Raw genomic sequence first — 16,837 nt, forward strand, 5'->3', positions numbered from 1 at the left:
TTAGGGATGTGTCGCCCTCACCACGCCCCCTTTAATCCGATACAATCGGGTAAAAAGTCGAGTGGTGTGATTGACTGGCCTGCAGCTCCCTATTATATATTTCATAGGGAGCTGTTCAGGAGCCAGAAGAGCCGGCTCTTCTTAGTGAGCGGAGCCTAACGAGCCAGCTCATTAAGAAGAGCTGAAATTCCCATCTCTAATACACAGGAGCTCTCTCTGAACTGTCCAGACAGGACTAATCAACCTGAGCTGGATAGCACATATGCAGCATCTAGGGGATTTTGCAGTGATTTATTACTTCTGTCAGTCAGGGACAACAAAGTGATGACATATTCTCCTGGGCAGGACAAGGCTGGAGCAGTGCATAATTAGGGTAAGAAGAAAGGTGCCGGAGCAGTCACAGGAGCAACAGAGCTTCATTATCATAATTTTATAATAGTTTTTTTCAGCAAAAGCACTCGGTTCAGGGATTAAACAAGATATGTTTCTGCATCAGTATAAAAAGAAAAAAAGGCCGTGGGATCTCTACTTGGTGTAATTTCTGCATCAGTGTAGCTACAGCATTCTCAAAGTATGTTTGCTTCATAATGCATAAAAACAAATGGTAGATTTTTTTTAAAAGGCTATCTGCACCCGTTGCAGATTGTTATCTGGAGAATCTGCATCCAATGCACACGCTCTTTATGTCTGTTTCTCTTGTGAATTTCATGCAGATTTGTCCATTTAGTGGTGCATTTTATATGTGGATTGTCTGCATGAGTTTTTCCCTGCTGGACAGGCGATACGTGTTGGACTCTATCCTCTCTCCATGTGATGGCACATCTAATTCGATAATGTAATTCTTCTCCTGGCTTTATTGTTACAGATCTGTGGCAGGGTATACATTGTTGGATTTCTCTACAACTCTGCTGCTGTAAATCATTGTAAACTATTATATATTGCCCCTAATATATTTGTGTTTTATGCCTTATTGGGATGGTTGGGAGTGTTTGGTTCTTAAAGAGCTTTTTCAAGTTATCAGTGGGTACAAGATGTGGGAAGTTTCCTGCTCAACATTATTTTTTTCACTTACCAAGTTGTCACATCATATTGTTCCTGGATGAGATCTCATTATTTATTGTTGGCATAACCCCACGCCCTTGGATGAAAGGCAACCCACACATTAATATAAAAAAAACCCTACATTTTTCTGTCTCAAATCTTTTGACGACATCTGTAGTAGGACCATACAATTAATATCCTGCAGAAATTGCAGATGTAGTTGAATCATGACCACATGACTGTGGAGCCCCGCAGGGGACTGTTCTTGCCCCATTTTTATTTACTATTTACACTGCCGACTTCCAAAAAAATGAAAGTCAATGTTTCTTGCAGAAATACTCGGATGACACTGTAATAATAGGGTGTATAAAAGAGGGAGACTTGTCAGAATATAGGGCAACCATTGATTTGCTCTCTGAGTGGTGTGACTTAAACGGGCTGGAATTGAATCTTTCAACCAAGGAAATCGTAATTATTTTCCGAAAGGAATGGAATACTGATTGTGAGTCAATCTAGATTAGGGGTGCTACAGTGGAGCGGGTTATAAGTACCTGGGCGTCTATCTGGATGACAAGCTGTTGTGGCATATAAACTCTGAGAAACTGTACAAGAAGGCATCTAGGAGACTGTATTTTTTAAGATCACTTAGGTCTTTCAATGTGGACCGGATGTTGATGTCCTTCTACCAGTCTGTAATTGGGAGTGTTATATTCTATGCAGTAGTGTGCTGGGGAAATAACGTTTGTGTGTCTGACGCAAGCAAATTTAAGAAACTGGTCAAAAAGGCAATTGTTGGCTCTAAGATGGAGGATTGGGAGTCGGTCCTGTGTGTACGAATGCTTTCCAAATTCAGGTCCATTTTGAGTAATGAGGCAAACCCATTGCACAATACACTAATCGGACAACGCAGTACATTCAGTGATAGGTTTCTGCACATCAAATGTAGAACAAATCGATTTAAAAACTCTTTTATTCCAAGGATAATTGGGTTGGTTAACCTAAGTAAGTGACTAAGGTTATTTTAACCAAGGGTATACTTTTATTATTCTCTTATGCTATGGTTTCTTTTTTTTACTCTTTTAAAGTTTAAAACCAGCGTTGGTGTTCTTGTGTGTATTGCATTATATGTATGTTATTATCCCTTATAGTTTATATATGTATAACTGTGATCATGGATGGAGGTGTTGCTACTGTTGTCATGACAAATTCAATTTCCCCTATGGGGACAATAAAGTATTCTATTCTATATCCAGTTATAAGTTACAGTTTTCAGATTACTACAAACAGTTCACATTTAGGTGACCATTAACATTTATGAACACCAATGTTTGTATATCCGTAGAATGAACAGGCGCCGCTCGCACACAGCGTTTGAATTGCATTTAGAATCTGTTAACAATGAATGTACGCTTTTATTAATAAACACAATGTTAACACATTTGTAAAGACAATAAAACATGGCCTCAATATACAGCAACAAGTTTACCATATCACATACAGTCACCCATCACATACAGCTGCCAATTGATAAAGAAGTGGACAAACTAATAGTCATCCAACCACAGTTATGCCCTACTGGCCACAGGTCAATCCAAGCTTGTTTGGCCAGATTGAACATCTCCCTCAAGTCGCATGACCCTAGGGGGGAAATCACAAAATGCATACTATCTGAACCCAGCAAATTAACTCACCTATGTCTCCAGTGCTTCAGATCTGCTAGCAACAAAACTGCAAAAAATGTATGCTCCTCTGGCTACTATCAGGAGTAGAGATGAACGGACCTGACATTCGGTCGCCAGTCCCGGACATACTGATGCATTGGTGTCCAAACAACCAATCTGGCAAAAGGACTTCCCTAACAACTAGACATGGTTATGATTAGCCAGGGCTGGCTCTCTCTAATCCTCCCCACTGTCAGAGAAGGGGTGCTGAAAGAGGCGATGTGTTATCTAATCTTCTCCAACACTGTCCAACCAGCAGCAAACAGTGTCAGAGAAGCTGGTGTGTACCTGAACTATTACACTGTCTACCACTGATTTCAGTGTCAGAGAAGATCAGTACACAAGCCCCCTTATCTGCTCCAGCACCTCCTCTCTGACAGTGGGGAGGATTGAAATGAACAGATAACAGAACTGATATCTCAACAAAGAAAATTCTAAGCACCCCTGGGGAAAATATTTTAGGGGCTTGTTAGAGATGCTATCCTGGAGTATCTCACTGTGCATAACCTTATAACCCAGCATCAGCATGGGTTTATGAAGGATCAGTCCTGTCAGACTAATCAGATTGATTTCTATGAGGAAGTAAGTTCCAGACTGGATCTGGGGGACGCTTTGGATTTTGTATATCTGGACTTTTCAAAGGCATTTGACACCGTGCCACGTAAAAGGTTGGCACATAAAATGAGACTGCTGGGACTAGGGGAAAATCTGTGTATTTTGGTAAGTAATTGGCTTAGTGATAAAAAACAGAGGGTCGTCATTATTGGCACTTTCTTAGATTGGGTTGACGATACCAGCGGAGTGCCACAGGGGTCAGTATTGGGACCACTTTTTCATATTTTTATTAATGACCTTGCGGGTTTACACAGTCAAGTTTCAATATTTGCAGATGATACTAAGCTGTGCAAAGTAATAAATACTGGGGTCGATAGTTTAGCATTACAGAGGGATTTGTGAAAGCTTGAGGAGTGGGCAGAGAAATGGTTGATGAAGTTTAATGTAGATAAATGTAAAGTTATGCACTTGGGACAAGCTTCTGATCACAAGGACGGAGCTCAAGCACATGCAGGGCTGAGCCTGGAAACAGGGGAGATAAAGCACCTTTCCGGCATCCTGAGAAGTAGTGCATATGGAACTTGAAGCAGACAGGAAAGTCGGCAGGTCAAGTCAGCAGTGAGACTGCATTGTAAGCACAGGAGACTGGGTCTGCAGAGGGGAAGAGCAGTCCGAGCTACAGCAACTGTGTGTGCAGCCAAAAGACGATTACAGCAGAGGAGCTGATTCTGCAGGTACCTGAAGTGTGTTTTATCTGCACTTTCAACTTGACTAACTATTAAACAAATCTTGTAACAATTAGATACACTACTCCCTGCTGAGCAACTAGACTGCTCACTATCTGCAGGACATAATAAACTGACTGTGCTCAAGTAGAACAAGTGTAGTCCTGACACTCAGTCTGTCTGTATAAAAAGGTATCGCCTGATTTCTTCACTCTTCTTCTGCTCTCCATGGCTAACACGGTACAAATCTACACTACTAGCTCCTAACATGTGTGCATACAAGGACTGTTACATCTGCACATCAACATCTAAACAAACTCAACTGTGGCTTAAAGTGGTGTAGTAAACCTACATGGAAGGATATAGAAGCTGTTAATAGGATTCTGCTTTTAATGTGTTGTGAGCAATATAATATCACTACCATGAATGCTGCATTAACTAATTCATTTCATTACTCATGGAGTCTGTGACCAATGAATTTCATACCCTCGGCTTATACTCGAGTCAATATAGTATGTTCTAAATATTTTACCAATTACCAAACTGGATCTGAAATAGACTTGGGGGGGTATTAGTGGATGGTAAACTTAATTTTAGTGACCAGAGCCAGACGGCTGCTTCTAAAGCAAATAAAATCATGGGATGTATCAAGAGTAGAATAGATTCTCATGATAAGGACATGTTTTGCCCTTATACAAATCACTGAAAAATTGTGTACAGTTTTGGGCAGCATTGTATAAAAAGGACATAGTAGAACTGGAATGGGTGCAGAGGTGAGGCACCAAGATTATTAGGGGAATTGGGGGGCTAGAATACAATGACAGATTAGAAAAAAAGACGACAGATTCACAATGTACAAATACCTGAACAGAAAGTACAAGGATCTCTCCAAAGATCTTTTTATACCTAGGCCTGTGAAAAGGACAAGGGGGCATCCTCTACGCCTAGAGGAGTGGTGGTTCTACCATCACCATAGACAGGGGGAATCCTCTACACCTAGAGGAGAGGTGGTTCTATCATCACCATAGACAGTAGGCATCCTCTACACCTAGAGGAGAGGTGGTTCTACCATCACCATAGACAGGGGGCATCCTCTACACCTAGAGGAGAGGCGGTTCTACCATCACCATAGACAGGGGGCATCCTCTACACCTAGAGGAGAGAGGGTTCTACCATTGCCATAGACAGGGTCATCCTCTACACCTAGAGGAGAGGCGCTTCTACCATCACCATAGACAGGGGACATCCTCTACACCTAGAGGAGAGGCGGTTCTACCATCACCATAGACAGGGGACATCCTCTACACCTAGAGGAGAGAGGGTTCTACCATCACCATAGACAGGGGACATCCTCTACACCTAGAGGAGAGGCGGTTCTACCATCACCATAGACAGGGGGCATCCTCTACACCTAGAGGAGAGAGGGTTCTACCATTGCCATAGACAGGGTCATCCTCTACACCTAGAGGAGAGGGTTCTACCATTGCCATAGACAGGGTCATCCTCTACACCTAGAGGAGAGAGGGTTCTACCATTGCCATAGACAGGGTCATCCTCTACACCTAGAGGAGAGGAGGTTCTACCATCACCATAGACAGGGGGCATCCTCTACACCTAGAGGAGAGGAGGTTCTACCATCACCATAGACAGGGGGCATCCTCTACACCTAGAGGAGAGGCAGTTCTACCATCACCATAGACAGGGGGAATCCTTTACACCTAGAGAAGAGGTGGTTCTACCATCACCATAGACAGGGGGCATCCTCTACACCTAGAGAAGAGGTGGTTCTACCATTGCCATAGACAAAGGTTCTTTACTGTAAGAGCAGTGAGACTGTGGAACTCTCTGCCGCAGGAGGTTGTTATGGCCGACTCTATGTACATGTTCAAGAGAGGCCTGGATGACTTCCTGGAGAGAAGAAATATCTCAGGTTATGGATAAAAACATTTGTTTCATTCTTAAAGGTTAGACTTGATGGAGTCTTTTTCCAGCCTTATATACTATGATACTATGAAGCTGTGTAGCAGCTCCTACTGCATGGTATGTACATCTTCACATGTGTGAGGTAGTGCAAGGTCCTCTTTAACATACCTCTTGAGAAAGACTGGCGGGTTGAAACGCGCGTTGGGGTATCTCTAGTGACCAGGTAACTATGAGTACAGACTTGGTACTTTCAGCTGTGTCAAATGTATACGGTCAATGACTTGGTTAGTCACCTGATGATGTCTACGTTAACACCATTTCACTGCTGTTAATTATTTGGGCATATATATTGCTATAACGTATTTACTGAATTTTGCTATTAGCATGCTTTTTACCTTGTAGCACTCATTGTCTGTATCTCAAGTTCCTGGTCTATATGAACTTCTGTCTCCTGCAGCCAGTTTCCCTTTGTTTTTCATACATGTTTTTACCAAACACAATGTAACCAATAAATTTTTGCACTTTTTTATTATTATTTAATGGTATCTTAGTCTTCATTCATTTCCCCTCTCTTAGTTTTTTTTGGATTTATACGTCTTTAACATAGTTGTCCCAACTACAACACAACCTGGAACTCTGTTGAATGGGATGCAGGGAACCAAATCCCTCTAGTACATTTTCTTTGAAGGTTTGCTTCATCATAATGACATTAAAAGGACCCTGTAATAGCTTTTTGGGACACTGAACCACTCACAGGCACCTTGTTTGAGTTGTATTTAATTCAGTACAGAGAGAAATACTTCTGAATCATTTATTACTGCTCTTATATATTGTCACTGACAAATTACAAGGGCACTGCTGTACAAAAGTAAAAAAGCTCAAAAGATCATAAAAAAGCCTCAGATATACAATCACTGATTTACAAGAACAAACCATGCAACCAGTGCTAGAACCTTTATATTTGATGAACTGATCACCTCATGCAAAAGTTCTAGTGACATGTATGTTTTAGTAAAGTATTACAATATATATATATCAATTATAAAGCACCTTTTAAAAAAAAAAAAAAATACTGCATTGTGCGTTCCTCCATTACTCCTCCTGGAATCCCATATTAATGTCCATATGTAACCAATATCCAATGGTCCTTAAAACAGGAATGGAATGAATGCTTTTCTTTGAGCAGGGTATGAATCAAATTTCTGGTGATAAAACTCATGGCATAAAACAGCAGCCAACGACTGGTTAAATAAAACAAATAAAACCAGAAGCCACCAGGTCACATGTGTTAGTCCAAAGAGGAATGCAACAGAAATGTAAATCAGCAATTCTGCAAAATAGTGCGGGCAAGACACCCTCTCAAACCAGTCTCCGGATGGCATCACATGCTTCATGGTTACAATGTTACCTGCAAGAGAAAGAGTAATAATGTGCTAGGTTACAATAACAGCAGTATACCCTCTGCACATTCATTGTGGGTACATCTCATGGTGCTTAAACATGGAGATTTTGTATACGGCTTATTACACCCTTCAAAATCTCTAGAATTGTCAGGATCGGACATTCAACACCTCCACAAAGCAACTGTTCTTGGTCACTGCGGATGCCGGACGTACACAGGGGTTGCAGCCAGAAGTAGTCAACTCCATCCACTGTCTAATGGTCAGGCTATCATGTGCTCCACATTTAGGTATATATATATTATATAGCAATGAAGAACAAATTCTTCATTCAGTCCATCTGCAGGAAGGGGGTCAGCAGATCCTCGTTCTTGAAAGGTGTGGGTCATAAATACCCAAGATGTGTCAACTCGAGTGATACTTTAGATGGCAGCTTCTTCTACCGCCTCTGTCCAATGTATAGTTCTGGAGCTATGAAAAGCTGACTGGTGAATATAATGGTACGATATTGAGGATCTAGCTAAGGATAGGTCATCTATATAAAATTTCTAGAAAACCATATTAAACACATGGGGGAGATTTAGTATGCTTGCCAGTTTCTGGCAGATTATAGCTGAAATTTCCACCTGGTTCGAGATGAGGGAGGTCAGTGCCTCTTAGTAGATATGAAAGTCTTAAATTCCCCCCCAAGTATTTCATTACATACAAAAAGGTTATTTAGAACCAATGGATCCGAAAACTATTTAATATGTGTTCTGAAGTCTACATTCTGTGATAACCGGTAGAATAATACCGAATACATTCTACAACAACGAATGATAATCTTCAGCTTTTACTTACCAGATTTGTCCTTCCTGAGATTGGCGAGGATCATGTGACATCTGGATTGGTGAAACGATGCCCAAGTATAAAGCAGAAAACCAAAGATGTGGTACCAGTGAAGCTGGAGGAGGAGTTCTTGAACTGTGACTGAAAGGGGAGACAAGTAAGGGCATCACAGGCTCCAGAAGATTTAGACCGCAGCATCTATGGATCTCATAAAAGCTATAAAACATGACAAACTTTATGCAGATCACTGTGACAGCTTGTCATGAGGTCGGCCCGACATACAAAATTAAATTTACATTCTAGAAGTTGTTAAAGAATTCACAAAAATAAACTGATATATCTAATATGGAGTGATAACTAGAAACATGGATGTTTTCCTAGCGCATGACATTTAGAGCACCCAACCTTACCCTGAGGGGTTGAGCAATAGCCAAATATTATTTGCACATTCATTCCAAATAGGGAGATGTGCGTGATCTAGCAGCTCTATGACTGCATGTGTACACTATGTATTTGTACATTTAAATTCTTCCCCCGGTTTGGTCAATTTTGTTTCTACAATGATTTTCATAATCTGTAAAATGAAATGTGACAGCATCCTGCTAATCCTAGCGGAGAAGTGGAGAAAAGACGGAGAGCAGCGTCAGAATGCGAATGTAGGTCCACATACAGGACTGTCATATATATGGTTGCAGGAAGACAATAAAGCAAAGCACATGGACGGCTTCTACATTCACTTCTATAGGGGATAAGTTCAGGTCTCAGACCTTCAACCAGCAAACCAAAGGACATTTATTGCATAGAATAGATGATTACTATTAAAACCAAATGAATGGGTTTTTCTTTGTAGGACGTACATATAAAAGGTATTTTGGACCAAATAATTTGGGATAAGTTGACAGTATATCACATTATCTGTAGGGACCAGCACTGCCTTCCTAAAGTGTTTTTCCTTGTCCTGTCTAGTTTTGTGTAAAGGATATAAAACAGACACTGGATATAATGAATTACAGAAACATTTTTCACACTTACCCTTCCTGTAATCCATCTGTGTGTGATCAAGTACCGTTATCCCGAGGAGAAAGTAGTAGACAATCCCGAGGCCATACTGAGCTAGATGAATGACTCCAGCAGAGTAGACACTCACATACAGACACTCCAGCAGCCGCCTGAGACTGTGAATCCACAGCAAGGACAGGGCCAGGAGAGTGGAAAGTTCTCCATCTAGAATACAGAAGACGTATATAAACATGGAGCACGTGTACGGGAGAATAACCCAATAAAGGGATAGAACACAAACCTTAGTGCACTCATGAATATACAATGTATATACATTCTATAAATGGATACATTACACTCACCTGATGTCTTTTGTTCTGGATCCTTATGGAAAAAGTGAAGTATCTGTTGTATCCACTGGGGGAAGTGAACACCCAGCAGCAGCGAGCGCACTACAAGTCCCAGCAACACCCCATTCCAGGTAACAGACAGGAAATAGAAATGCCAAAACCATCTGTATAGTAAATGACAGAGAATAAATACGTGTATTGCGGGAATTAAGGGCAGATACAGGGTTATCGGTGACAGGTGGGTTACAGACAGTATAGCAGGAACCCTGTGTGAACATGACCTTACTTACAAGCAATTGTATGGTGACCAATCAGATTACAGAAAGACCCGTCCTCCTGATTGGTTGTTACGGGTGCACTTACCTCTTGGGTAGGTCGCAGCAGCGCAGCCAGGCAGGACGTGTACCCAGCTTGGTCTTCCCATAGCGGATGAGATCTTGGAAGACGCCGCACAGGACGGATCTGCGGCGGCTCCAGTCACCGAGCAGATGGAGGAAGAGCGCCCCCAGGAAGAGCACGTCCAGCAGCAGCCATAGCCCGGCCACTAAGCTGCCAGTCCCCGGGAGCAGCTGCATGGTCCCCGTGCTGTGTAATCCAGCGCTGCCGGGATGTCCACATATCCGCATGCGTCATCTCCTCCTCCTGCCTGCAGCCTCCTATCCACACACTGCAGACTCGTGTGCTGCGTTTCTTTCTCCGCTTACTGGGACTACACATCCCAGTATGCCTTGCGCTACGCAGAGCACCAATCACGTTTCAGTTTGGATTTAGTATTGTCAGGTTTGTCTGGAAGGTGTCATCTGATTGGATGCTCTATGTAACAGCATCGTGGAGAGTCTAACAGTACATAAAAAGTCATTGCCAGCACTGGAGGAAGTCCTTAGCTGTACATGTAGCACCTGACATAAACTTTCACAGGGATTGTACAATATCAACAATAAATTTATCTCACTCTTAAAAATTTTATGTAATTGAAGCCTATGCTAAACACAGAACTATATATATATATCCCATAATAAAGGTGGTAGGGCCAGGGGCGTAACTTGCACCCGGGCCCAAGAGGTTTAGGGGGCCCATAAGGTGTCACTTTCCCATATGAGAAGACTATTACTATAAACCATACATTATAGTTGGGGGCCCGGCACAGACTTTGCACTGGAGCCCCTCTAGTTACCCCACTGGGTAGGGCTGCAAATTTACACTAGCAACAAAGCAGGTCCACTATAGACCTAAATCATAACCTTTTTATATCAGACTGCTAAAAAATGTCACCAATATATGATTGAAATGCATAGTACAACTACAGGTCCTTAACCAAAAATTTATAATGTATAACCCTTATATTCAGGGATAATGACGACACCTCAAGTGCCTTATCAGAAATGTGCGACAAAACAAAATTTGTAGCGGTCACGATCCACTACGTACCTAGACTATTTATATTGTGCCACCACAGTAGTACATTGGAGCAGAAGGCTGATATTAAAAGGAGAGATCACTTTAGCGCCCCCAACGGAACATGGCGTCCTAAGGGGTATACACAGGAGTTACATGGTGCGTATCTTTACTGCAACTCATCTGCACTGTGTAAGGATCCTTACACACAAACATATGGGGCCTTTAAATCAATGCCCCCAAACACAAATCCCCCTCAAAACAATCTGTCTCACTACACCATGACTGTGACATGTCCTATATTTTTCTGTATTACAGCCCTGACCCCTCATCTTTCAAGGGAAACTGTGACTTAGGACCAGATTATAGGGTGGATGAGCAAAATAGCATGTGAAGAACAATATATATGTGTGTAAAGAACACATTGCAGATGTTTCCATACATCTGCAATGTCTTCTTCACACATATATATATTGATCTTCACATACTATTTTGTTCGCACCGTTCCGCGCATATCTCCCGACAAGTAAGCAGATGTGCCGAACATCTGTAATCTATTCTTCACTGTGTTCTTTACTGTGTTTTTCACTTAAAGGGATATTCCGGGAATATGAACGTCTGACACAAAAACCCATGATGATATAAATAAATGAATACAACAATACTCAATGTCATTAGTCACAAAACAGAGCTAAAATAATATGATTTTATGATTTACAAAATTTATGGGCTATCTAAAGTAGGTGGAGTTATCACTAAGATGGCCGCCACTGGAAACTACAAGTTCCATGATCCTTTAATTCTCAGTAACTCCTCCTACCACTTATGCTCTGCTAACAGTGATGATGTAACAGGTTTTCTTGCTCTGTTACCATAGTAATGATGTGTAACTGCCATCACTACAACACTGACCATACTGGATGCACTGCAACCAACCGACAACAGCCAAACGTAGTGGTGATCACATGACCTGCCCAGGCAGGTACAGGACATGTGATGTGGACATGTGACCACCAGCCATCTTCTTTTCTGCGACGGACCGCGCGGCGGAAATTAACGGACTGATTAAAGGGCCGGTAGAATTTTAATTCTTAATTACAGTCTATGTCACCAGCATTTTCTGCTAGGGGAGCAAAATTTTAAATAACAACTAATTACATATTAGCTTATATTTTGAGTGCCCACTTGTATATGAATTATGCTGATTCCTGGAATACCCCTTTAAATGATCCTGTGTTCACTGTTTTTATTCTATTCTTCACTGTTCTTCACATCTGCTAACTTGTCGGGAGATAATATAGGCGCAGAACAGTGAAGAAAAGATTGTAGATGTTTGCATACATCTGCTAACTTATCAGAAGACATTCTTTTTCAATTAAATAAAACATTTTATTCCCGAACCATGGTCCCTTTGAAAAAGTCCCATTGACTTAAAAAACGTGCGTGAAAAACGCACCGAAAACGCAAAAAAACGCGAACAACACGCGCGTGAAAAACACAAAAACGCTAATGACTCCAAAGTAAAATGGAACAAAAACGCAGCCAAAAACGTCAGTTTTTCACGCATTGCACCCAGACGTGAAATGCAACGCTAGTGTGGAAGGGGCCTTACTGCTGCGGTCGGTGCTGGCACGTGCATGGTGGTAAGTCATCAGAGGTTGGCAATCGGTTTCCATGGCAGCCTACAGTCTCGATGAGACTTGTAGGCTTGCCAGGTGTAATGATCTCTAATAGCCAGCAGATGGCATGCTATTTATTAGAGCTCACCTGTAATATTGCTCTAGACTGCAATACTGTACAGTAGTATTGCAGTATATAGTATAAGCAATCAGACCCTGCAGGGTTTAAGTACCCTGGAGGGTCTGAAGTAATGGTAAAAATTTTTTTAAATATATATATTAAAAAGTAAAAGTTTAAATTTCCCCCCTTTCCCTAGATCACATATAAAAGTAAATAAACAGTAAAATCATAAATCACCCCAAAATGCCTGTTCTATCAAAATATAAAAATGATTATTCCCGGCGTGATCACCCTAATGGAAAATAGCGCCAAATGTCCGAATTTCCACTTTTTCTCCATTTTTCCATCTATGAATATTAGGATTAAAAATTTGCAGTCATATAGGTAAGGGGAGTAAAAAGCTGAAATGCAAAAAGGAAAAAGGGCTGCATCCTGTAAGGGTTAAGACTTGCTGTGTGACTCATCATGGCAGGTGCCACACACAGCAGCCAATAGGATTCTTGGGTGCTGGGAAAAAAAACCTTGGTTGGTAGAGATAAGACCGGCTTCATTACTTGAACCAAGCCATTTAGGAATTCTTCAATTCTGTCGAAAAAACATCCATATCATCGAATAAGAAGATTTACCACCAACTAGAAGAAGAGAAGACATGATCTGCAGAACACCAGAAACAGGACAACCTTTCCTGAAGAGGAAGAGACAGTTGGAGACTTCACCAGGAGCCTCCACACAAGAGGAGGAAGGATGATGACGAGGAGATGGGCGCTTTTCTCCACCTTCCACACCTTCATACACAGATCTACCCCTGGGCCTTAGGACACTCCTGGATTCTGAAGAGAGAACAACTTCTCCAGGCCCACAACCTGCTGTTGCAGCACGTGGGATATAAAGCATGGGTAGACCTCACCACCTGTCAACTAATAATGGCCCAAGAATCGATGTATTGGGCATAACCAAGAGAGAGATGGGATGTTTCAGCATTAAGGAAGGAGCAGAGAGTCTACCAGCTATGGCTTCAGCTGTCAGATCATCTGAATTCAGCCAAGCAAGAGGAAAGTCTTTTAGAAGGATGTAAACGTGGATCCCAAATCTACAGAGTCATCTCAATATCTACCACTACCAGGATACAGGAAGACCGCTGAAAGACCATCATGGAACAGAAGACCTAGGTTCCAGTATGGATGAAGCCATCTATCCACATAAGTCTCTGTAAATTAGCCACATGTAGTCACTCTAGGTAGATAAAAACACCTTGACTACACGCATGTTATATTGTTACCCCTTTAGTATGCCCAGAGGAAGGGCAGCACAGTGGCCATGGTTTCCCTTCAGGTTTCCTCCACAGGGGTTATTTTCTATCCTGACAGAATTTTGGGACAAAGGGCTAACATATTTTACTGAATATTGCCAAAGCCAAAAAAGAATTATCCCATTTCCAATTACAGTTGTTAATAGAGTAAATATATTTGTAATCTTCTACTATTAGTGCCTATTTGTGTCTATTGGTAGTCCTTAGTGAGCCAAGTTGCTGCAGTTATTAGCTATTATATACACTGTAGCTAAATTAGCTGTATGTTGACACTAGGTGTCAGTATTGTAGGTGTCAATACTATCATTTGTTGTAGTTACGCAGCCTAAGCCACTTAAGGTTGTTACAATGTATTCGTTCGCTGATGCTACTTAGGGCACATTCACATGGCCGTCTGCGGGGACGTACATGCAGCCGCAAATTTGCGGCCGCATGTACGTCCCCATAGACGGCAATAGCGGCGCGGCGCAGATACGGTGCCACACATGTGTGGCACCGATCCGGCCCGCACACCGCAAAAAGATAGAGCATGCTCTATCTTTTGGCGTGTGTGCGGCCGTGCGCCACTATTCTCTATGGAGGGAGGAGGGGCCGCCTCCTCCTCCTCTCCAGCACATGGCGGTATGCCCGCACGGCGGGCATACCGCTGTGTGAATGTACCCTTACAATAGACACTATCAGTAATAAACCACTGCCTATCTGTTACAGGCTATTCAGCCTCGCTTTCAGCTGCCTCTGACTGCAGTCCAGAGCTATACATTTGTTTGCTGGGTAAGTCATGCTGACTCCACACACACATTGCCATTAAAATTCACACACTCTAAGGCTGGTGCCACACATAGCGCTTTGTCTACGCTTGCAAACGTTAAATTAATGCAAAACACCGACGGCTCGTTCCCGATTGCAGGCATTTCCATAGAAACACCGATGCGATCGGGCCGAGGCCCGCCCCGGTGGGCGCGACTTTGCGTTTGCGTTTGCAAGCGCAGACAAAGCACTACTTGTGGCACCAGCCTTAGGCCTCCAACATGCTTTGTCAGTACTTTGGCTTCATCAGGGGAAGCCTGTATGAAACTGAAGGAGCAGGGGGAGGAGAGACAGTGTAACAGCCTGTGGATCTGCAGCACAAAGAAGATTTGGTAACACTCATCCATAACCCTTCAGACTCATTAGCATAATTGTAAAAATTGATTTTAGAAGGAAGGAGGCCATGGATAACAAATATAAGAATAAGATTAAGTGTCCCTGATTTATCATGATGGATTCAGATGATAGATTTCCTTTAATTGATCAGTCTTTCCTCATACACAGAAAGGAAGAAATCTGCTGAATCGGTTTCTTGAATGTGGACAGCACTGGTGGTCTCTGTAGATATTTACCTTATGTATACTAGTTACTCACCAGCTCTATCTCCCATTAACACGTAGCCTGAATATCCTCTATGAATGACAGGAGGTAAATGTAACAATCCTAAGGCAGTATTCACACTCTATGTTTGAATTGTGTTTAGAAATGCATTTCAGTGGGGAAGAGTTTCTCCCAATGATATATTGGTTCCCATCACAAGCATTTAGGTATAAATACTTTTTCAACAGTGAAAACCTATTACTCTTTCATAAGTAGTGCAAATATCCTTTACCACATCCTATAATGAATACAGACCCCAGACTAAACATCAGAATAAATAGCCTCAAAAAACATGCAATCCTTAAAGCGGGTACAGATCTGAGAATAACCTCAGACTACAAACCGTGACAGGTCTGAAATAAATACAGCCATCAGAGCAGAATGCAAAATATAGACCCTAGAACAGTGGTGGCAAACCTATGGCACAGGTGCCAGAGGTGGCACTCGGAGCCCTCTATATGGGCACCCAGGCCATCACCCCAGCATAGCTTTCATTAGACAAGATTTATGGCCTCCTTCTGCAGTCCATAGCCACACAGGTCAGTGCTCTTAAAGCAACACATTAGCTCCCTGGGACTACAGGAGGAGGGAGAAGGTGTGGACAGGGCTAGATTATCATTGGAGCTCCTGCTCAAGGCCCTACAATTTTTCGTGTTCAGGGAACCCTGGAAGTTGACTACCATAATAATCTGAATTTCTCCACATGCTTTCTACTGTATCGGTGTCCTACGGATGCCAATACAATTGAAAGCTGTAACAAAGTGAAATTATTGCTTAAATTGCCACAGTCACACTTTGTAATAAATAAGTTGGTTTTTTGTTGTAGTTTGGGCACTCACTCTCTTAAAGGTTTGCCATCACTGCCCTAGAATGAGAACAGACCCCCACAATAACATAGATTACAGAATAACCACAACCTGAAAATAACTACAGACCTCTTCCAAGATGACTGAGCCATCGTATTCCTTTGGATATCTATGATCCATATAGATTGAAATTCCAAAATGAATATGGACCACCCACACATCCCAGAATACAGATCCCAGACCCCACAAATGAATAAGAACCAAAAATAAATGTTGATCCCAGATCCCCTAAATAAACCTAAATAGAAATTGGCCCTCAGAAAAGAAGAGTGAATACATCTGTGTTCCAGAATAAATACAATTTATCTATATAGAAACCTCTATATAGTAGTGTTTGTTACTCTCTAGATCTACTAAATAAAAACAGACACCAACACTGTTCAGTTATATATGGGGGGGATTAAAATCCTCTGCTCCTGTTTCGACCTCCTCATATATCTAACGGCTGGCAAATAATTCTACGCCAGACCCTGCCTACCCTCCTCTGCTGTGCGCCAGGAACTGCGCCTATTGTAGGGCTCATACGCTAGTTTTCTGCCATACAAGCTCTGATACATCCCACCATAAACTTCAAATGT

General features: G+C 42.0%; 1 protein-coding gene across 1 annotated transcript; it reads right to left on the reverse strand.

Annotated features, from left to right (window-relative positions):
• Positions 1-7,023: 7,023 nt before the first annotated feature.
• SRD5A3 (steroid 5 alpha-reductase 3) lies at positions 7,024-10,259 on the reverse strand. The gene is made up of 5 exons (XM_072124217.1): positions 9,906-10,259; positions 9,555-9,706; positions 9,226-9,417; positions 8,206-8,334; positions 7,024-7,373 (listed from the first exon to the last, which is right to left on the reverse strand). The coding sequence occupies exons 1-5, from the start codon at positions 10,166-10,168 to the stop codon at positions 7,114-7,116; spliced, it is 996 nt and encodes a 331-aa protein (XP_071980318.1). The 5' UTR covers positions 10,169-10,259; the 3' UTR covers positions 7,024-7,113.
• Between the last annotated feature and the right edge of the window lie 6,578 nt (positions 10,260-16,837).

Source organism: Engystomops pustulosus, chromosome 1 (assembly GCF_040894005.1).
Source record: "Engystomops pustulosus chromosome 1, aEngPut4.maternal, whole genome shotgun sequence".
Lineage (NCBI taxonomy): Eukaryota > Metazoa > Chordata > Amphibia > Anura > Leptodactylidae > Engystomops > Engystomops pustulosus.

Excerpts from the sequence above, each read along its gene's own strand:
- SRD5A3 (XM_072124217.1), bottom strand. The coding sequence starts at position 10,168 with ATGCGGATATGTGGACATCCCGGCAGCGCTGGATTACACAGCACGGGG. Across the intron at positions 9,418-9,554 it reads TCCAGAACAAAAGACATCAG|ATGGAGAACTTTCCACTCTC; the intron begins GTGAGTGTAATG and ends TCTGTATTCTAG. Across the intron at positions 8,335-9,225 it reads ACAGATGGATTACAGGAAGG|TCACAGTTCAAGAACTCCTC; the intron begins GTAAGTGTGAAA and ends CTCCCCTTTCAG.